Source organism: Cibotium barometz, chromosome 33, assembly GCF_041138505.1.
Source record: "Cibotium barometz isolate CiBa-2024 chromosome 33, ASM4113850v1, whole genome shotgun sequence".
Classification (NCBI taxonomy): Eukaryota; Viridiplantae; Streptophyta; class Polypodiopsida; order Cyatheales; family Cibotiaceae; genus Cibotium; species Cibotium barometz.
Genome location: NC_141078.1, coordinates 40,155,949 through 40,179,406, shown reverse-complemented (window position 1 = coordinate 40,179,406; position 23,458 = coordinate 40,155,949). Strand labels below are relative to the sequence as shown.

At 44.5% G+C, this 23,458-nt stretch overlaps 1 protein-coding gene across 2 annotated transcripts in view; it reads right to left on the bottom strand.

The window, feature by feature from the left end:
- Nucleotides 1–647: 647 nt before the first annotated feature.
- Nucleotides 648–23,458, bottom strand: part of LOC147619562 (uncharacterized) — a 98,869-nt gene continuing 76,058 nt past the window's right edge. For both annotated transcript variants that reach the window (XM_086773237.1, XM_086773238.1), the window contains 5 exons: nt 18,425–19,148; nt 18,145–18,198; nt 1,390–1,521; nt 887–952; nt 648–773 (listed from right to left, as the gene is read on the bottom strand). In XM_086773237.1, the coding sequence (XP_086629363.1) occupies nt 663–773; nt 887–952; nt 1,390–1,521; nt 18,145–18,198; nt 18,425–19,148 (1,087 nt within the window). In that variant the 3' untranslated portion in view covers nt 648–662. The remainder of the gene's footprint in view (nt 774–886; nt 953–1,389; nt 1,522–18,144; nt 18,199–18,424; nt 19,149–23,458) is intronic.

The window sequence follows — 23,458 nt, the reverse complement described above, 5'->3', positions numbered from 1 at the left end:
CCATATTATTTATCATAGGTCATAAATTTGATTTATTAGGTTCAAGGTTGAGTTGGTCTTAATCATCATGTTAGTCTGAGTAAGGTTAGCTCTTCTCTCAATCGATTCTCTAAATGCATCTACTGAAATCACAAAAAGAGAGAAACACAACGTAAAAGTGAAGAGTGAGAGGCACGGAAGAGTCCAACTTGTGAGTCGATCCTTCTGTAGTAGCAACTTGAGTGCCCACTGGAAGGCGGCGGCTTGGTCTCCCACCCGAAGCCGAAGGGGGAACATTTCTAGCTGCAAACGGATTGGATGCTTCAAGCGAGGGAGCCTCTGTAGGGATTTGAACTCAAGACCTTCCCCTTCCCAGACACAAACCCACTATTATGCTAGGCTACACACCCATTGGCTCTCATTGGCAGCGTTCATTGTGTGCATGTAGATATGGTTTCGCTGTACTAGAGGCCCATTCACAAATATTGGAAAATCTTCTATTATACACAGTCTGGATTGAAGTAAAAAAATGATATCGGACACACGTGACAGCCCCATCGATCTTGGTTTTACTTTGCAGAAACTTTTGGGTGCAAAGATTGAACAGGACCAAAATAAGATGAAATTGACTATACTGTACAAGATGAAACCTCAAAAAATACAAGACCAAAAAAACAGCTTTTTCATTCCCTTTTTTGAAACTTAGTGCAAGGCATTCCTCTACACATGTCATGCTCATAAAGGTTCGGAAAACGCTGCCTCCGGGCGGCAAGAACTTCTTGCATTACTTTTTTCTGTGCAAAAAAAATATCAGCTCCTTCCAAGTTAAAGAAAACTTGGACAAGAATATAAAATCAATGAGAAATTTAAAAAGAAGTTTGGTTCTTTCTAAGAGATGTTTTGGGACCTTGTAGAGCGCCCATCGGCAGGTCTTTTGGTATTGCTGAAAGATGTATTCAATCTTTTTGTAGTCCTGTGCATTTAAAAGAACACGGTCATGTTAGTTAAAAAGCATTGAGTTTGTTTCACATAGCTTGACTATGCCTCAGCAGGGTCACTTCAAATTATAAAAGGTAGCGAGTGTGTGAGTGCGTGCATGCGCGTAGGTACATGGGTTCAAACTCATGACCCCTTTTAGGGGCTGAAATGCAAGGGCCTGCCAACACGGGGTAGAGCTTTTAAATCTAAGAAAGAGGAAAAATTTGTACACAAGGGGTACTTTTATTACCCTAAAGTTTACTAAAGGGGAGTCTTTCAAAATCTAAGACTCCTTAGAAAAAGGGTTTTTTTTAGTACCTCTTGAACGCATGTGCTATATGGGCTTTAAATGTAGTGAACCCTTTAAGCATTTTGTATCCTTAGTATACTGAGGGCGTGCAGTTAACCAACTGAAAGAAAAAAATGGCTTACATTAGCAGAAAGACACTCTACAATGTCCCTGTCAACTTGTCTGTTGAAGTCCCACTTGCTAAGAACCAAAACTTCCACGGCAGTGACAGTCAAGATGCTCGCTTTCCTTTGTGAGTGATGTAAAAGACCAATCTGTAACACATATTCAAAGCATGAGATTTAATAAAAGGTGACCAGTAAGAACTGTTAACTTGTAAACTTGTGTACATTGTATAAACCCAACATGCGGGCAGGGAGTCTATGAAAACTCGACTTCATCAGGGTCTACACAAAGCTTCAAGACCCTTCACTGTCATCACATAATATTCATCAGAGTGATGTAGACTGCACAGAGCTACGGCCCTATTCACACCATCAGCAACCAGGAGTAGGTGCAGACTTATGTACACTTCGGTCACATTTTTATACCAAAGCCACGATTCTGAACTTCTATTACTTCTACAAAAGTGACTGGCAGTCTCTGCCATAATGATTATATATGTATTAATGATTTACACAAGAAAGTGTGATCCCTCGATGAATCACATAGATAGCTTAAGTATGCCTCTGGCAAATGGTCTTATATTACTTGTGCATGCCATGCCACACGGACAGGTACATGTATGCGTGCCTGCGTGTTGCCGTGTTATGGGCACCATGTGTACAGCGTGCATGTGTGCATGCCTGCGTGGGTGTCACATGCACGGGCACGTGTGCATCAGCATGTGCATGCATATAAAAAAGTGTGTGTCTGTGCGCGCGCGCGGAGTGTGCATGCATGTGGGGGGAGAGTATGTGTGTAAGTGTCGGTGCTTGGTGTGACCTGCAGCCCCTCTGACGCGACCTGATGCATCTCTGTCACAGATCTGACATGATTCTGACGCAGATCTGTCACATTTCTGATGCCCATCTGACACGGATCTGACACATCTCTTGCTTGCGACCTGCTCTCTCTCCTTTGCTCTGTTTTTCCTCTGTTCAGCACCCGCTCCTCGCTTTTTTCTTCTCTGTACAACCCTGTGTGTGTGTGTGTGTGTGTACTCTTCTCCGGATCAGTTAGTTTCAGACCAGACTGTAAATATCAAGGTTTATCATCATACTCACAAGAATGATGAGCACAAGAACAAGGTTCTCTGTACTGAACTTGGCAAATCTCTTGAGGAAGGTTTTGTTCATGATATGCTGCTTGGTGACTTTATGGACAGTAAAAAGAATTGGCAATTGCCAGAACCTGATTTTCAGTTTGATATCCCTCTCCCTTTGGTGGTCTCACCACTGAAGAAGTTCTTAGAAAATGCTGCAGTCGTTTTTTTCGTAGGAAAAATGCCTCTTGCGAATGAGCTGGCACAATGGATAAAATCAGAATTGCAGGGAAATGTAATTCATGGTGTGTATTGGGCTGCCAGAGGATCTTCTGAGGTTCTTTTTAAAGAACCTAAACACAGAGTAGCTTTGTTGGAGAAATCACCCCTCATGTTTGGCACTCAGTTGGTTCATGTATTACCGTGGTCGGTGAATGAGGACTACGAAAGTGTCATTAAGCATATATGCCTGGTGTGGGTCATAGTGAAGCATTTCCTAGAGAATTTCCGTGAACATTTTGCCTATATTGGCTGCTTCATTGGGTAAGGTAATTTTTCCTCCTCGACCTACTGAAGATGGAAATCGTTTTATGATTCTCTGGGATACAACTAGGCTTGTTGTCCCCTCAGTCTCTATTTTGAATAAAATGTACTGATAATAGGCAGCTTGGGATTGGCCATCGGAACTATGAGCTTATTTGGGGCACCTTTGCTGGAAATGTAAATAATTTGGGCACATCTCCAATAAATGTCCCGTTGTCATTCACAAACCACTAGCTACGGCCTAGCCTCCAGTGGCGTCAGTTTCGCCTTCTACTTCTATTGCAAATGCCATTCCTATGTAGCCCTCTGCTACTATGGTTAAGCAGCAAGAAAAAACAAAAGGTTCATTGCTTGTAGTTAATCAGCAAGCCTCCACCAGTAAGGCTGTGCCATCTGGCAAGACTAAAGGGGAAAGTACAGGGGATTAGGATGGTTTTGTTACCCTGAAAAAGGCTTTCAAGGCGCCCTTGTACAAAACTCATAATTGGACCCAGATCCAGGAGAATGTAGCTCATAATGTGGATTCCTTAGTGGCTAATGTTCTCAATCCAAAAGCAAATCCCATTGCCATTTGTCAACCAGCGATAGGAATTGAAGAAATTTCAAATCCTTTGCTACTCATGGGAAGATTGAGATCCATACACTCCTGCAAACTGGAAAATTTCACCCCACAAAATACATTGTATAATCATACATTGACCCAATGAATCATTATATTCCAATGCTGGCTCCATTTCATGTCGCAAAAAGAAAACCAACACCCAAGAATTGTTTGCTTCCCGCATAGAAGATGTCATATCCAACAAAATGGCCAATTTGGCCACCATACTCATGCTGATTATGTTCTTGCAAACAAACTATATCTGGTCTCAACATATGTACATAATCCCATAAACATCTCCATTTATGAGGATTGCAAATACCTTGTACATATAGGTAACACACTTTATTGGAAGCATCTCATGTACATGACAGAGAAATGAGGGGATTTAACTCTCATCCATATGCACAGATCCCCCCGGATCCTGCAATACATTCCAAATAACATCATGCTTATCAAAGATCTTAGTACCTCCAGTACAAACTTGAACCCAATTATGTGAGACCGCATTGCTTTTGTTTGTGGAGATTTTAACAACTCTCCACAAAGGGAGGATAATACATCTAGCTCTTCTTATATGTTACATGTTGAGCCTCAAGCTTGGGACAATTTCATCCTACAAGTTGATGCCAGTTATCTACAAATTGGCAACTAAAATGCTTACAAATCGTATTGAAGGACTACTTTTTCATGGTTTGCATCCACAACAATATGTTGTCCCCAGAAGACAAATTATGGATAATATTGCTAATGAATATTTGGCGATGGAATATGCCAAATATACTTATCAGAACGTCCTTGTTATGGAAGTGGATGTAGCAAAAGCCGGGAAAAAAAGATCCGTGCGGTACTGTACGACAGTGTCGTATGACGTATGAGAGCAACTATGCGATTGCCACACATCCACTTTTGATGTATATGGATGTCTTGACTGCACAGGGGCAATTACATGGTTTGTAGTTACCCAATGGTTTGCATTTTGTGGCCTAGGCCTATGCAGATGATTCTTTGTTCATGCCCAAAAATCATCCAAATGATCTCAACTGCATCATGAGAACTTTGAAATTATTTGGTAAAGCAACTAGACTTTATATCAATTTTCCTAAGTCTAAATTGCTTCCGTTGACTTCTTGTGACTAGCATGCACTGTTATGGCCACGGCAAATTATTTTACCAGACCACATGGTTAGACATTTGGGATATCCACTGGCATGGTATATGTCTACACAGGATGCCATTCATTGTGTATTGAACAAATTGAAGGCCAAGCTAGCATATTGGTGTGAGAGCAAAAGGACGAAAGGACCAAATGCATGAGAGATAAGAGCAAATCAACACAACATGAAATGAGTGAGTGTATATATGATGAAATCTAGTACAAGAGCTTGGTGGGAGACTTTGAAGGAGCAGAGAGGGCTGCTGTTCCATGATAATGCTGAGGGTGGAGAAGGCCACAATCCAAGGAAGATGGTGGCTGCTGTCCCGAAGAAATGAGCAGAGAGGGCTGCCATCCCAATGTCGAGGTAAAGGAGAAGAGAGGGCTGCTGTCCCGGTGATGATGGATGAGGGCGGAGAGGGGCCGCGATCCTGAGGTAGTAGAAGCTGATGTAAAAAACGCTGAAGAGCTCTACTGTAGCAAGAGGGTTGCTGTCCCATGAGCTGCAAAAGAAAATGCGGGTCGATTGTAGCAGAGAGGGCTGCTGTCCCGTGAGCTGAGGAAGAAAACTCTGATGAGGTCTACTGTAGCAAAGAGGGCTGCTGTCCTGTGAGCTGAGGAAGAAAACGCTGATATGATGCTGCTGCTGCTGATGTAGAGCAGATGCCGGCTGCAGCAGCAGAAGCTCGTCTATGGAGTGGTTGATCTGGGCGCTGCCAACAGGACGCTGTGCTGAAGGTTTTGATGTGAACCAAGCACCTGCAGCAGAGTATATGCGCAAGCAGATCAAGTCGTTTTGTGTTGTCTTGTTTGCAGATTTATGATGCATCTTTTTATATGAAATTTGGGCTGCTGGTTGGCCAAGCAAAGAAGTCGGCCAGCAGCAAGACGTAAAAAAAGGCAAAATAAAACACCGTTTTTGGGCTGGAAATAATACCAATTTAGGTATTTTCACACACCCCCTCTCAGGCCAAAAGGAGGGGGGGGGGGGGGGCATGAGAGAAGATGAGAAGGATGGTGAAGAGTTTGGTTATCGCAGATGTAGATCATAAAACAGAATGCTATGCAAAGGGAATGCAAGATGGTAAATGCAATGTAGTGGGTTTTCACATGAGCCGTGCCCTCATGGGGTTTTCACTGACTCATGCGCTCGATACAATAATGATAAAAATGTGAAGGGAGAGGATGGTTCCCCTCTCAATATGCGAAGGGTGATGGTGGAGGACCGATGCCGATCCGCTCGCAAAGACGCTCGAGGATGGGCCGGTTGACGGACTTTGTAAGGATGTCGGCGTAGAAATGTACTGGAGCCTAATGGTACCAAGCTCAACCTCTTCCCTCGTAAAACATATGGACACCCACATGCTTGGTACGGTTAGAAAAAATAGGATTGCCAGCAAGGGCAATCACACTCTGATTGTTAACGAAGATGGTAGAAGCGGTGTCAATGGTAACACACATCTCCATAAGAAGCTGACGAAGATACATAGTCTCAGTGGTGGCGTCAGAGAGGACCCGGTATTCGGCCTCATCGGAAGAACCTGCAACAGTATCTCGCTTCTTGCTAGGCCAAGAGAAGGGGGCAGATCCAAGGGAGTACAAATAACCACCATGAGAACGCTAGGAATCGATATCACCGGCCCAGTCCGAGTCCATGTAACCATGCAGGGTGATCCCACGATTGTAGTGAAGTCCAAACATATAGGTACCTACTAGATAGCGAACAACCCTCATCGCTGAACTCCAATGTGGCCCCTTAGGAGCATTGAAATACTGACTTAAAATGGATGTGCAATAGGAAATGTGAGGTCGAGAATTTGTGAGCCATATGAGTTTCCCAACCATATGAAAGTAGGAAGTAATGAGTTGAAGACAATACTTTTGTTGTAACACAAAAATACCATTAGGATGTTGGATAATCTCCATGCCAAGGAAATATGAGAGAAGACCGAGATCAGTCATCTCAAAAGTTTGTCTTAGCTGTGCCATGATATCAACCACTTTGGCTTAATTTGAACTAGAAATGATGAGGTCATCGACATACAGCACTAGGTAGCAAACCATCTGCTGATCTGTGTGGATATAGATATTGGGATCATAGTGAGATGGTTGAAAACCTTGGCTACGTAAAAATTTGTCGATGTGATGATACCACACTTGGGGAGCTTGCTTAAGCCCATAAAGAGCTTTATGCAGGCGGAAGACTTTGTCCTCGAACTCATGGAGCGGGAAACCCGAAGGTCGGTCAACATAGACCTCTTCCTCGACAATGCCATTTAGGAAGGCACTCTTGACATCCATCTGATAGACTGGCCATGTGTGGTGTGCAGCTAGATCGAGTAAGAGACGGATTGTCATCATTCGAGCAGTAGGTGCGAAGGTCTCATCGAAGTCAATAACTTCTTTTTGGCGAAAACTTTGCACCACAAACCGGGCTTTGTATTTGTCCAAGGTACCATCGGCTTCAAATTTGATGCAAAAGATCCATTTGGTTCCAATGACCTTCTTACAATGAGGGCGATCCACAAGGGATCACGTGCGATTACGATCAATGCTTTTCGAGTTCTTGTTCCATAGCCTGTTTCTAGGCTGGCTGTTGGATAGCATCTTTCCACGATGTTGGCTCCTCATGTGCCACATAGTTTGCGGAGAAAACAAAGGCAAATGAGGCACGAGGAGTGAGCTTGGTACGACGAGGACCATCCAAAGGGGTATCATGGGGAAGCATGCTAGAACCACGCATGGTCTGTTGGTACCAACGGGGTAAAGGGTCCCTGGGTGGCTGTCAGGAGGAGGAAGGCTCCTCAAGAGGCGGAGTAATAGTTGATTGATTGGGTTCATGTGGCACAGCTGGAGATTCTTGTTCGGATGGTATGGGCAACGGAAGGCGAAGTAAATCTCGCTCATCAAAGACAATGTCTTGACGAACGAAGACTTTGTTCGATCTTGGATCAAAAACTTTGTAAGCCTAGAGTAGCCCACAAAAATGAGCAACTCACCTCTTGGCTCAAGCTTGCCTCTTGTGTCATTCGGAGTGTGAGTGTACGCACAACACCCAAAGACACGGAAATGAAAAACAGTCGGTTTTTCACCATAAAATGCCTCAAACGGGGTCCTGTGAGGAACAATGACCGAGGGGCAACGGTTCAGAAGGTGCACCGCAGTGTTGACCAATTCTAACCAAAGGCGTTCAGGCAGCTCAGCTGCAAAGAGCATGGAGCGTGCCATATCCATCACAGTTCGGTTCTTGCGCTTGACCACTCCATTTTGTGAGGGGGAGTTGGTGGAGGTGAGTTGGCGTTGAATGCCCTATCCTTGCAAGCCCTCAGTAAATTGATGGGAGATAAACTCACCACCATTGTCACTGTGAGCAATCCCAATTGAAACGCCCATTTTATTAGTGACTAACCGAACCCACGTGGAAAAGTATTGGAAGGCATCTAATTTATGCTTCAGGAAATACACCTACATGTACCTCGAATAATCATCAACAATCAGTATGTAGTAGAGAGACCCATTCAAGGACTACCCAAGTGACCGGATGGCCATAGAAGTGTTGGGTGGGCTTCGAGGATGGGCACAGAAAGATCATCAGATAACTGGCAAATCTGAATGAGGGCAGATGCTTCCACATGTTGACTGCCTTATCTAGGTCATTGTTTCCTCTTCTTTCCAGAAGAGTGGCCAAAATCAACCTCCAATGTGACTTGAGCGACATTGGCCGAGGAGTCGGGATGTGGTGTAAGAGATGACCAATCAGACATCTCTTCCGGGGTGGCAAAGGAAACTGATTGGGTGGGGGGGCCTTGAGCGACTTGACCAGTGGGTCACCCCGGAGATGATCTAGGCCAATTTGTACCATTGCCTTGTTGCTGGTTCCTTGGTAGGGAACCCTACAGAGTAGGTTCTGGATTATTACCCCCTCTTGACCGCCAATTAGAGGCATTGCTGCCACCTTGGTTGTTTTGGCGATTCGAGTTAGTGGGGTTGTTACCTCTATTTTCCTTGGCTTTAATCCTACACTCATCATCAACATGTCCAAGCATTTGGCAATGAGTGTAGAATCTATTCTATCGGTAGGGAGTGGGTGTTGAGGCACGGTTTTTGGGATCAGTAGTGTTGCCTTCAGGTTTGCCTTGATTATCTGAGTTGCAGTGTGGTAGTGGACACAAGGGCCCCCTCTTGAGTAGAGGAGGAAGATTTCTAGGGATGAAACTGGGCATGCAGCCAAGCAAAGCGCAAGAGTTGGCACTCACACTCATATAGGTTAGGCATAGGTTCTAGACTAATGGTCTGTGTGACAAAAGTAAGGAAACTAGGACGCAACTTGTTTAGTAAAGTGATAACCTGGTCTTCTTGAGGCTTGGTGGAGCCAATGGTGGCGTACTCCGCATTAAGGCGTCGGTATTCAGCAACCTTAACGATCAGGTCATCACTCTCTTTTATAGAGAAAATTTGGATTTGATGTCCGAGATCAATGCAATGCGTGCGATCACGTGCTGCATATCTCTCTGCAAGGTGTGCCCATTTGTCAGAGACGTAGGGGAATTGCTTGAGTTGTGAATGAAACTCCGGCAAAAGGCCTTGCATGAGCTCCACTATGGTAGTGGCATTCCTAGTCTCTCAATAGCGGATAACTTCAGGAGGCGCTAGCGAGGGGTGGGGTTTTGGTTCAAGTCCCTTCACCAGGTTCCAGGAACCTTGGGAAGTTCCATAAGATTAGCCCAGGTGGTGTAATTAGACCCATTGAAACGAGTCTTTTTTGTGAGAGCATTTTTGGACATAGAGACGTGAAAGGAAGGAGGTGGGGGGGGTCCAGGATGGCTGATACCCATATCCGGAGTGTAAAGAGTGAGGAGGAACTCCAGAAAATCCACTAATAGGCACAAATGTAGGACTTGGCGAGGGTACTCCATAAGATGGAATAAAAGGTTGGGCACTCGGCATAGATGGAATACCTAGTTGAGGCACAAATCCTTGAGTGGGCACATAAGCAGGAAAAGGAGTAGTGCCAGGAGGCATAGTGCTAATACCTCGGAATGCTAGGTGGCACCACAGCGCCAGGAGGCATAGTGCAGATAGATAACTGTGTTGGGTAAAACCCATACGCAGGACCCAATTGGGGTGCAGCCGGTAATGGTTGCATGCCAACAGTAGCAGGAAGAGACATGGGTTGGGTGGGAGGGTTTTGTGCTTGAGGTTGTGCAATATTCCAAAACACATTAGGAGCAGAAACAAAAGATAAACCACAAGAGAAAACAATGTTACCTCCTTAAACACCAGTAATCTGGGAGCGAATTGTGCTCCTAGACCCTCCTCTATTTGGGTTCAAATAATTCCAGGGATCGAGGGTAGTTGATGGTCCCATGTGTTGAACCTGTGCTACAGAAGAAGACACCCAGGTAGAATTAGGAACATAAGTACTCAAAGGTACATACAAACTTGACGCGCTCACCAGCAGGGTTGATGACAATGGATCTCCGAACGACCGAGGAGGTACCTGTCCTTCCTAAGAAAAAGTCCCATACTAAAGCCCAGGCTGTCGGCTAGACTAAGCAACAGGGCTCTCCAGATGAGGCTGGATACCTGGGTCCAGTACTGGCACACTGGCTGTAGGCATGTATCCTCCTCTGGAAGTGAAGTTTGATAAGCTCGGATAAGAAAGATGAGATGCCAAGGGTGTAGACGGTGAGTAGGTGTAAATGGGCTGGTCGTCTCCCAATGAAAGACCTCAAACGGGGCTCTCAAGTGGATAAGAAATCCCATCCTCCGTGTGATCTATATCTGAATAAGGAAAATCAACATCTGGTAAGAAAGCCTGGTCCTCCGGAATCGTGGGTAGACAATGTCATGGCCTTGTGAAATTGGTACAGCATAAGTGTGGGCATGGTGGTCGGTGAGCAAGATAAACATTTAATTGTTCATACTTGGGTGCCCGGACAAAAAGTTAACTTGTTGACATCCCCAAGTGTGAAGGGGGACCAAGGGATTAAAGTTTTTAAAGTTTATAACCTTGGGTGGCCCCTAGGAAAGTTTTAATAAACTTTATGGGCCTTAGGATTTTTATGGGGAGAGGGGGCTACTCTACTTTTAGAGTACACGCCTCCCTCTCTCTCTCTCTCTCTCTCTCTCTCTCTCTCTCTTGCTTTTTCTGAAAGGAGGGCGCATACAGCCTAGGGTGATTGCAGGTGTGGAGAGAAGGCGGCTGCAGCAGAAAACACACAGAGGGCTGCACACGCTTGGAGTTGGCAGTCTGCGCAGGTGCTCACCAAACCAGGTTGCAGGTGGACAGAATTGCAGGCGGCTGTAGGACAGTAGCCGTACAGAGCTGGGCGAGGGAAGACTACTGGCGGGCTGTTGACAGAGCAGTACCTATGATGGGCATGAATGCAGGGGCTAGCAATCTTGTGAGGCCACTTCCTTACGATAATCTAACGCCTATGGGTAGGCGAAGGATTATAAGGGAAGGGGGAGCTGCAGTGAAATTTGACACTTTCAGTGGGGCCAAAGACAAGCTAAAGGCACTTAACTTTTTACAGTAGTTTGATGCTGCTTTTTCTGGTGGAAATTACATGGAATCCTCGAAGGTGAGAAAAGCTGCGACTTTTCTCAAGGGCGATGCATTGCAGTGGTGGTCCACTCTTCTTTTGCAGGGCATAGCACCATCTACTTGGGTACAGTTTAAACAGGTGTTCTCTTCCGTGTGGCTCACATCTACATTTGAGGTGGATGTAATGATAGCATGGCATAAGTTGGATGCATCGAAATGTGAGAATCTTGAGGATTATGATAGCCTATGAGAGTCGTGTATTGTAGAATGCCAAGAAGCATTTACAGGTTTATGAGAAAGAGATGTTGGCTGTAATTTATGCTCTTTCTACATGGCAACACTATTTGCTTGGGGCTGATTTCACTGTGCAGACAGATCATCAGACTTTGCGTTATTTCCTCACGCAAACTAAACTTTCTGAGAAGCATATGAGATGGGCCAACTTTCTGTCTCTGTTTCACTTTCAGATTGTACATGTGGAAGACTCTTACTACGGCTCATTCAGGTTCAGCAGAGCATGGGCCTGAAGCATTGCCTGATGCTCAAGAGGGGGGTAGCACCTCCGCTCCCTTGATACAAATAGGCTTAGATGACATTTAGAGGTACTGTATCACCAGATTGCAATTGAGGACGCTTGTCATTTTTCAAGAGGGGGGTATGTCATGGCCCTGTGAAATTGGTACAGCATAAGTGTGGGCATGGTGGTCGGTGAGCAAGATAAACATTTAATTGTTCATACTTGGGTGCCTGGACAAAAAGTTAACTTGTGGACATCCCCAAGTGTGAAGGGGGACCAAGGGAAAGTTTTTAAAGTTTATAACCTTGGGTGGCCCCTAGGAAAGTTTTAATAAACTTTATGGGCCTTAGGATTTTTATGGGAAGAAGCGGCTACTCTACTTTTAGAGTACACGCCTCCCTCCTATCTCTCTCTCTCTCTTGCTTTTTCTGAAAGGAGGGTGCATACAGCCTAGGGTGATTGCCGGCGTGGAGAGAAGGTGGCTACAACAGAAAACACACAGAGGGCTGCACACGCTTAGAGTTGGCAATCTGCGCAGGTGCTCACCAAACCGGGTTGTAGGTGGACAGAACTGCAGGCGGTTGCAGGACAGTTGGTACACAGAGAGTTGGGCGAGGGAAGACTACTGGCGGGCTGTTAACAGAGCAGTAAGTGCAGCCTAAAACTCTCTCTGTGCCGAGTGGCGATTGGCCAAGCTCAAAGTGTCATCACACCAGCTTGAGATTGAGGTAGGTAGGACAGCACAAATCCCCAGAGCAGAGAGGATATGCAGACTATACCAGGAGGAGGTTGAGAGTGAGGAACATTATGTATGCAGATGCAGAGCATATAGTGTCATTAGAGAGAGATACACCACCATCTCCAGTGGACATCCCTCACTCCGCTAGATCATGGAGTCTGCAGACCAGCGTAGATTTGGCCAGTTCTTGTTAGAGACACAACGCCACAAAGAGACACTGATATGGACTCATACCACAGGGAGAGGTGGGCAATAGCTCCAACTCACTGATTTCTTCTAGAGATCTATCCCAGTGCCTACCTTGACACGGGAGGGGGTTACACTTCAGCGCGCTGCGGACCTCTGAGCCAGACGGAGACCGAGAGCACCAGGCTACCAGACTCCCAGACTACATCAGAGGGAGATCACAGAGATACGGGCTCGACATCAGCACCATATGCAGGAGCGGTTAGCTCACTTACACTCACACCCGGAGATCATGCTCTGAGGTATTTTTGCCTCGCCATCGCCTATGTATCACATATTACACCCCCATTATGGTACTGGTTGGAGCATTGCATTCTTGTATACCCTACGCATATAGGTTGCATACTGAGCCTCTAGCAGTAGTGCTCCATCCATCACACCCCCCCACTAGCTCAGTACTTTCATACTTTATTTCATGTTCATTTTGTCCTTTTATTTTCTGGACATCCAGAAGACATTGATAGTTGTACATTGATTTGTCTCATAGGTCGAGTTCGGCCTCTAGTAGACGTTAATACAACTTTCTTTCTTTCTCTCTCTCTCTCTCTTTCTTACCCTCGTGTGAGCTCTGGAGGGCCAAGGCAGGTGGCTGTAATTCAAGATAGCATACACTATTCCCTCAGGGCTGGTGTATCTGATGAGGACTGGATTGAGGGACAACAGTGTACCGGCTGAATGTCTCTCTCTCTTTCCACTGGCTCACAACTGTTTCAGAGTTGTTTCATTTGGCCCTTTGTGAGAAGAGGGGTTTGGCAGTTTGAAGGGTGGAAACAGAGTAAGATTGTGGATTTGTTCTTTGGGTGAGTTTGAGGCTACGATCATGGAACAGCTAGATGCGTGCTCAAGGCTTCCCTGTTGCATTGTCTTGGTTGATTAGAGAAGACAGCAGTGTGTTGCTTTTGTGGGACACAGATCTGTGTGTGTATCCTCTATGCTAAGAGGTCTTGAGGGTTGCCAAATTGGACATGCAGGTTTCTTTTCCTTGACTGGCTTTGTTGTACTCAGTTAAGCTTTTCCATTGAATTTGAATAAAGAAATACCGAAAGGGGCGCCAAGCTTTGGAGCCAACAGGTGTCGTTTTCTTTCTTGTTTTGGAGCACTCTAGCTCCTGCTTATTTGTTTATTGTCTGGACTACGATTGGATTGGGTGACTGCTAGTCTACTGCACTTTGGTTTCTACCAGAGGTCGGTTTTAGACGATACCTGCTCTGTGCTCTCAACGTCTTCAATCCCTTTGCTCACGATAGCTCTGATACCATGTGAGGGCAAAAGAACGAAAGGACCAAATGTATGAGAGATCAGAGCAAATTAACACAGCATGAAATGAGTGAGTGTATATATGATGAAATCTAGAACAAGAGCTTGGTGTGAGACTCTGAAGGAGCAGAGAGGGCTGCCGTCCCGTGATAATGCTGAGGGTGGAGAAGGCCACAATCCAAGGCAGATGGTAGGCTTCTGTCCCAAAGAAATGAGTAGAGAGGGCTGCCATCCCAATGTCAAGGTAAAGGAGAAGAGAGGGCTGCTGTCCCGGTGATGATGGATGAGGGCAGAGAGGGGCCGTGAAGCTGATGTAAACAACGCTGAAGAGCTCTACTGTAGCAGAGAGGGCTCCTGTCCCATGAGCTGAGGAAGAAAATGCTGACGTGGTCTATTGTAGCAGAGAGGGCTGCTGTCTTGTGAGCTGAGGAAGAAAACGCTGATGAGGTCTACTGTAGCACAGAGGGCTGCTGTCCCGTGAGCTGAGGAAGAAAATGTTGATATGATGATGATGCTGCTGATGTAGAGCAGAGGCCGGCTGCAGCAGCAGAAGCTCGTCTATGAAGTGGTTGATCTGGGCACTGCCAACAAGACGCTGTGCTGAAGGTTTTGATGTGAACCAAGCACCTGCAGAGCAGAGTATATGCGCAAGCAGATCAAGTCGTTTTGTGTTGTCTTGTTTGCAGATTTATGATGCACCTTTTTATATGAAATTTGGCCTGCTGGTCGGCCAGGCAAATAAGTCAGCCAGCAGCAAGACCTGAAAAAAGGCAAATTAAATAACCGTTTTTGGGCTAGAAATAATACCGATTTAGGTATTTTCACACAATTGGAAGCTTTCTACATGGCCTTTACAAGTGCGTCTTAGGATTGTTCAATCGATCATTATGACCTATGTGCAATTTTACTTGCCGTTGTTGATTTCACGTAAAACTGATATTGATATTTTTATGTATGATGCCTTGGAATTGTTGTGGGGAAAACCAACCATCATACGAAATTGCGTCTTTTGAGACGATCTTCCTAAAATGCATGGTGGACTAAATATACTTGATCTGCATTATCATCTCTTGGCGAGAAAGGCCACCATGATTCCCACTTTTTTTCAACTTCGGCAAGCATGGGTCATAATGCTTGCAGACATGTGTGCTTCCATCAAGAGTCAAGACTAGAGCTTATGGCAATTGACACATTTCTCATTGGGAAGCAGTGCTTAGTAAATTTGAAGGAAAAATTCCAAGATGCCCTTATGCATCTTCCCTTCTTTGTAATTGGCAATTAGCCTTGTCTTCTATTTAGTGGCATGGTAGGGATGCGCTGATTGGGAATTCTCTTCGGTTGGAAAGCATTCATTGGTCTTCGGTGTTTCCTCAACCACTTGTAGTAAATGAACCACGAAAGGCCTGCTTTTTGGCCTCCATTGGAGTTAGAACTGTGGCGGATGTCGTAACAGATGAGAGATTTGTGTCGACTTTCCCACAAGCCTGTTTGAAACATAACTTGGGTCTGCATTATAGGCGAGTGTGGAAACTATTACTACATTGTTGTGGCCTTTTGAACCCACCTCAAATAGCGTCTATTCTTATGGAGATGCCTTGTGGGAATACTTCCAATTTCCACCTTTCTGGCAAAACGACATATCTCCAATGATAGATGTTGTAAATGTGGACGACATGCAGAGTCCATTCTGCATCTTCTTTGGCATTGCACAGAGTCCATGACTTTCTTGTAAACACTGACTTGCAATCTCGAAGGACGTTTTCCATCCTTCAAAGGAGGAAAACTCTTCTGGATTTTTGGTGTTTTGCCATCTTGCATGGTTGGATTTGACACTTTCATGGTCTGGATGAGATACTGGGCACTCTAGACTATTTGGAAGGCTAGGAACCATATTATGTTTCGACAACATTCTCTAGATGCTTATGCTTTCTTTCGTGCCAATCTTCGCCAGTCCCTACATGACTGTCGACAGCTGGAGGCTATTGATACCCATTAGTTTGAGGTCTTCTTCCACTATTTCTAGCTTTCTTCATTGGATGACTTCTCTCTGAAGTACATCCTCCCCATGTGCATTGCTCCTTGGTATAGATAAAGGCTACTCGTCAAAATATTTTTTCAAAGGCTTGCATACTTCCCGACAAAAACCAGGCATTGCAAGGATCAAAAGAACAGATGGTACTTGGACATGGCTCAGCTTGCAACGCTTGCCATGAATACTTTTTTGTCATGTTTGCTACCCCTCTACCTCTTTCAGGGAGGCTCTTGCTCGAGAACTTTTCTTACAGTAGGTTATGCCTGTCATCACACTGCAAGAGGCTAATAACATGGATGAGTAGATGATGCTATAAAAGGTCTAGGAAAATGGAAGTCTCCAGGCTGGGATGGCTTGACTTTGGAGTTCTTTCAATTGTTTTGGGATATCTTGAAATCGCTGATCTTACTTACGGTGAATCACTATTGGAATGTTGGACAGTTGCCATGCTCATGGAAAGAAGGTTTGCTGAAATTGCTGCCCCAAAAACAGCTCAGTGAAACTATGGCGTCCCATCTCCTTAATGCCTGTCATATGTAAAATGGTCACCAAGATGCTCGTTAATAGAATAAAGGGTGTCCTACATGTAGGTTTACATCCAGTGTATAATGGATTTGTACCTATAAGACAAATCATTGATAATATAGCAAATGCATGGATAGGCATTGAATATGCCAAGCATACGCAACAGGATGTTCTCATCATGCAGGTTGACATAGCCAAGGTCTTTTACATAGTGCATTGGGACTTTATAGCTCAGGTAATGGACAGAATGGACTTTGGGCTTAGAATGAAAAATGTCATTTTTTGGCTTTACCAAGAGGGGAACAACTACATGCATTTTGGGCAGAGAACTTTCAACCTCTTGGCAGCTTGGGAAATTTGTTCAGCAGGGTTGTCCGCTTAGTGTGCTACTATAAGCCATCGCAATTCACCCAATGCTCCTCTACATGGACAAACTAACACAAGATGGGCAGCTTCATGGTCTTTCCATGGTAGATGGAACACAGTTTGTGGCGCAAGCATGTGCTAATCACTCTTTCTTTTTCCCAAGAATACATAGGCTCTCATGAAAGCATTGTTTAATGACAAAAAGCATTGAGATATTTTGGCGAAATTCTCATTATAAGAAGGCCTTGTGTCTCCTTAAGTACGAGTTCATATGCTTGCCGAAAATGCATGAAGGGTTTAACATTCTGAATATCCATTATTATGTTGTGGCACGCAAAGCCACTCTGCTTCCGACTTTTCTTGCGCAGCAGCAACCCTGGATGCTTATGATTGTAGCTCTTTGCTTTAATGTGAATACAACTGCATTTGGCAAACGGCAGCTAATTCACTAGGAACTTTTATTTGGCCATGTGGAAGGTAAGATTGCTCGATGCCCTTATGTCTCTCATCTCCTTGCAGACTAGAAGCTTATTCTGCAATATATTCAGTGGGCTAAATGCCTTCTTGTCGGCATCAGAAAGAAACAGTGCCACATTCATTTTGGTACTGTCCAGACAATAGATCTTTTTTGCGAAGACTTTTTTGGTTTACTTATTGTAAGATTTCCTGGGATCACTTTTTCCAGGAACTTTTGGATGTTTGGAAAATATGAGTAACAAATGGATAAATATGCTCTCTTTATTGCCTGGCTGCGATTTTGGGCACTATGGACTATATGGATTGCCTGCAATCAAATGGTTTTCCATTCGTCAAAGATTGATGAGTATTTTTACTTCCGTCAATGTTTACGACAATCTTGGCATGACAGCTATCAACTACAACAGATTGATCAAGCTCAGTTTGAATTGTTTTTTCACTGTTTCTAGATGTATATCATAGTGAAGATTCCTCTTTCAGGGCTTCACTCTGTACATTAATATAGACAATGTTTTTACAAAAAAATGTGTGTGTGTGTGTGTGTGTGTGTGTGTGTGTGTGTGTGTGTGCATGCATGCGCACGTGCGTGTTGTGTGCATGTGTCATACACAATACGTACATGCATGAAGTTGCGTGTAAGTATTTTGTAATCATGTAGCCCAATTACCAACAAGCAAAAACTGACCTCTCCGAAAAAGTCCCCCGCATGCAAGGCTCCAACATCCAAGGGCACAGTATCCTGAACAAACGACATACTAGTGCTTAACAAATCTGCTCATTGCAATCAAATTGGCATTAAGAGCAATGCAAGATTATTGTCATCAATTACAATAAACCTTGATTATGAGACTTCATACTAAAGAGATGTTAGACAAGTGTAAACGTAGGAGAGAACACATCATAAACATAATTAATTTACACGCATTGTTAATTGTGACCTAAATGTTAAGAGGTGAGTTTTGAACCTCAGAAAGAGCTGGCTTTTTGGTCCTAGATGGCCATGTATTCCACATCAAATCTTTAGGGGTGTTTGATGCAAACTCATGGTCAATAGCAGCTTCAGCACAAAGCCTTCTCTCTCTTGCCAACACTCTTCTGGCCCAATTCTCAAATTTAGCTTGATAGACAGCTGCATCACTGATGTCCCCTCTAAGCATCCCTGTCAAATTTGTTCCTGTATTCCACGACAAAGCTTGTTTATCCGAAAAACCAAAGTCTGGGATAAGATCACCAGAGTCTCGTCGTTCAAATTCTCTTAAAAATGACTTCAGTGTGTAAGAGGGGCTCAGGTTCTTCACATTCCCAAATGGTTGCAGAGTCCGTTGGGAATGGCTGTGCCCTTTCACGCTATCTCTTGAGTCCAAGTCACTGCCCATAGCCATGCTTGCAAAAGACAAGCGACTCGATGCATGCTGATTTCTTCTCTCTTGGAGTGCAAATGCACCATGACACCCTTCATCTGAACCTAAATAGTATTCAGAGAATTGGGGTGAAGGTCTTCCAAAAGGAGAGAAGGTATCATGCCTTAGACAATTTCTGGATGCACTCGCATACATTGGTTGAAGTGTAACCATCTGCTGCTGAAAAGGGGGGGGCTCTGCTGCGTATTTCAAACCGAAGCCATGTTTTGCTACAAAGGGTGAAACTGCATGTCTGGTCAGCTGTATCTTTGATGAGAGACTGGGCAGCCTGAAAAACAATGAAATTATCAACTGAGACTATAAACTTACCATTAGACAACAAAAGGAGTCGTGCAACCGTACAATGCTGAGAAGCACTAAGTTATTTTGAAAAATTGCCGATGCTAAGCTTCAAACTCAAACTGAATCTTCGGTTATAATTCCTTTCAGCAGTCACCTAAATGGTGACGTTTCCTTTTGAAGTATCCAACCGAAATGAATTGTCAAGAGAGAACCTCCTGTATAGGAGAATTCACCATAAAACACTGGGTGTTCATGAAATCACCAGCAGAGCAGAGACTGTGCTAATGGCACCAAGGAGCTTCAATACCTTGAACTCCTTGTAAGTTGATGGTCCTGGCATATTTAGAACGCCAAATCATTAGCGTAGAGATCACTGAAGCCACTGTCTCTGATAGTATAGAGCCAGTCCTTCCAAAAGAATCCATAAAATCATCCAATTCGTCTATTTAGTGTCCAAAAAGTGTAAGGGAGATTGGGACACCCTTATTTCACCTTTATAATTCCATGTACCGCACTGCATGTAGAAGGCTAGGGTGCCCATAAGCGTGGATGGGGAAAGTGAGTGAGTTATCCCATAAGTCAAAGGGACTGCAAGGCCTTGGTGCATTTTTGTATAAAAGAGGATTTCCCCACTCATGAAGGCAATCAATACGTTTCAGCTTACTCACTCCATTTTCATGTTCTACATAATGGCATTTAGATCTGCACCCCCTTCACACACGGGCAGTCCACTACTTCTTGCCTCCATCACTTGCTAAGGCGGGCCTAACCATTATTTGATGGCCATCTCAACCACTTGCCCCTTCACACACTGCAGCCAACGACGTCTTCGCACACGTAGCCAATTTCACGCCCTCACCACCATTGGCGGCTAGGCCAAGCCGCACCGTCACTGCCAGCAGGCTTCAGCCTCCATCACAGGCCCCACCCTCGCCTCACCAACCGCCTGGTCTGCGCCTTATTCTCTGCTCTTGCTTGGTTCCATGGTAGAGAAGCGGGCATGGAGGCCACTCTGTGCAAAGACGATGGCATCGCTTCTACCCCAAGAAGGGTGCAGCAGCAGCACAGCCGCAGGCAGAGTAGCAGCAGCGTGCATATGGTGACCCCCTTGGCTCATCTCACTCGCCACCATAACTCCACAGCGACCCCCTACACTTATCGCCCCCTCCACCGCCTGCTGCAGAAAGTTGGTCAGGCCGATGGCTGCACTGTAGAATGGATTAGTTGCATCTGATGCGAGGGCGGCCATGCGAGGGAAGCCAAAGCTAATTGGCAGAACTGGCTGCTTCCTTGGCACGTGGACTACACCACCACTACTTCAATTTGGAGTCTGGATTTCATCGCGTGTGCAGAGCTGCCTGCCTGCGTGCGCATATCTGCATGTGTGCAACTGGTTCAAAGGCTGCCTTCTTCCCTTGTAAGGGCTGCGCAGCCAAACAGTCGCCGACCAGCATCCCAATCGTTAACAGCCGTCCCTCTCTCTCTCTTTCTTACAGATTCGCACAGCTGACAGACTTTACACCTCTTTCACTTGTTCAAAAAACACAGCCCTTCTTCTAGCTAAGCAAAACAACCCTTACAAGACCATAATCCCCATCATGGGTTCTTAGGATGCAAAAAAAACATGCTGAGCACGAAAAATCTACTCCAGTCGGCGCTGTTTTCAGAGGAAGTGTGGCAGGTGACGGGCCCTGCAACCGACAGGTGGCGACCAGCCGCTTTTTGTTTATTTAGCTCTCGTTTTTTTTAAAACACACGTTGTTTTTTCGTTTTTAGAACCTGTAGCCTGGGGTTTAAAAAATTCAAATCGAAGAGCTGTTTTTTCAAATTAAAACACAAAAGCCATACAAAAAACAAAGCGCTTTTAGGGGGGCTTATAAAATACCCCTAGAGTGGGCTTCTAGCCACACATCTCCTCAAGCTCTCTAGCACTCTTCCTTATACAAGGCCAAGCTTTTCTCTCATCTTGCCCTCTTCAAGATGTCGACCCAAGAATCCGAGATGGAACCCATTCCCGAACGTGTAGACCTGCCGGCTACAGAAGCCACCAATGGCGATCTTTTCAACGATTTTGTTTCAAAATCTAATTTCCAAGAGTTTAAAGTTGCTCTCGAAGCTTCTTTCTCGGAATGTCAAGGACAAGTCGCCGCGTAGATGCAGGCTTTACAAAACTCCATCTCTTTGTTGACCACTACCCTATCTACTCTTTCGGGTATGGATACTTTGGTATCTGCTTTAGGCCCCAATATTACTCCGAAATAGTTTGGGGGTGAGCAAAAGCAGCGTACCAAAGAGATAGTGGACACTTGGCTACATAAGTGGCAAGTCCATCTTCAGTTTCATCCATATGATGATGGCAAAAAGATTCAGTTAGCAGCAGGTTTCCTCTCAGGTAAAGCTTTGCTTTGGTGGAAAGAACTCAAACCTAAACCAACAACCTGGGCACAGTTTGAAGAAGTATTCAAGAAAGAATTCCTCAAAGAGGATGACTATGATATTGTTGCCCAGTTTGCTACTTTGACCATGACCTCGCAGAACCTCACTTATGAGGTCTACCTCTAGAAATTTCGAGACTTGCATATGAAAGCTACGAAGATGGATTCTACTACTCTTTTGGGTTTCTTCGTAGCCGGTTTATCCGACTCGTACCGTTTACAGGTTAAAAACAACAAATGCAAAACTTTGGACGAGGCCGTTTATTCCACTCGTATTTATGACAATACAATGGTCTCTTCCAAATCTAAACCCGTGACCGAGCAAGGGAACAAGCATAAAAGGAAGTTCTCTGCATCAATGGCTAGCACGACAGAAGGAAAGTCTTCGGACCAACCTTCGAAGATTTCTACTTCGACACCAGCAAAGAAAAACTGTCTCCTCAAGGCTTTGAAGCTCAAGAAGGAGGGACATTGTTTCATCTGCGAAGAAAAAAGACATATGTGTAACGAGTGCTCGAAGAAGAAGGGTGCCAAGACCAACGCAGGACCCAAGCTGAAGGCAGCTAACCAGTTGACTTTGACAGGTACGTCAATTACTGTACTTTCTCGCCCTAGTTCATGTTCTGATTGTATATTCAACTCTAAAGTTTTTGGCTTGCATGATCTTCTCCGAGTTTATGGAGAAGTGAATGGCCATAGAATACACATTCTTCTAGACCCTGGCAGCTCAAACAATTTTGTTGATTACAAACTTGTGTAGAAATTGGGTCTTGACACAACACCCAGCGATCATACCTATAAGGTACGCTTACCTGCGGGTCGGCAAGTATGGAATCGAAAGGTGGAGACGCTACTGATCTGGATCCAGGACTACGAAGATACTTTGAAGTGCTATATTATGCACCTAGAGCATGTAGACTTGTTATTAGGGATTGAGTGGTTTAAGACTCTTCAAGTCCAGATAGATTGGTCTAGTCATTCTTTTTCTTTTGAACATAGGAACACCCAGTATTGTATCTTAGGTGATTGTATACATCCCTCTCAGGGACCTCTTGTAAATACAGTTGATTTTGGAAATATAATGGATTCTTCTTTGTATAATGCTTTCCATTGTGTCTTGATTGCACTTTCTTTATTTCTCATACCTACTATGGATGTTAATGAATTAAGTGTGTTTGAAAGCAATGAATTAAAGAAGATACTTTATTTGTTTCAAGATGTATTTCCTAAGGAACTGCCATCAAGCTTACCACTTGAAAGGGTAGTACATCATTGTATTGACCTGGTCCCTGGTGCTCAACCTGTTAGTATTCCACCTTACAGGATGAGCCAAGCTGAGGAAGATGAGTTGGCCAAACAACTCGAAGATTATTTGAGGATGGGCCAGATCCGTCCAAGTAAATCATCTTGGGGTGCACCTGTGTTACTCAGGAGAAAGAAGGACAACACCTGGAAAATGTGTATAGATGACAAGAGATTGAACAAGCTGACAATTAAGAACCGTTAGTCTCTCCCTAGATCAGATGACCTGATTGACCGGTTAGCCGGAGTGAAGTATTTCACAAAGATAGATTTACGTATTGGCTATCACCAGATACGTATTCATGAAAGGCATGTCGAAAGAACCGCCTTTCGGACTAGGTATGGCCATTACGAGTTTCTCATATTACCTTTTGGATTAACCAATGCTCCAACCACTTTCCAGCAAATGATGAACAATCTTTTTCGTGAACATTTGGAAAAATTTGTGGTTGTGTTCCCGGATGATATTTTAATATATAGTCGTACTCTTGAGGATCACGTTAGACACCTCACGATTGTCTTGACTATTTTAAGACAGAATCGACTATATGCTAAATTA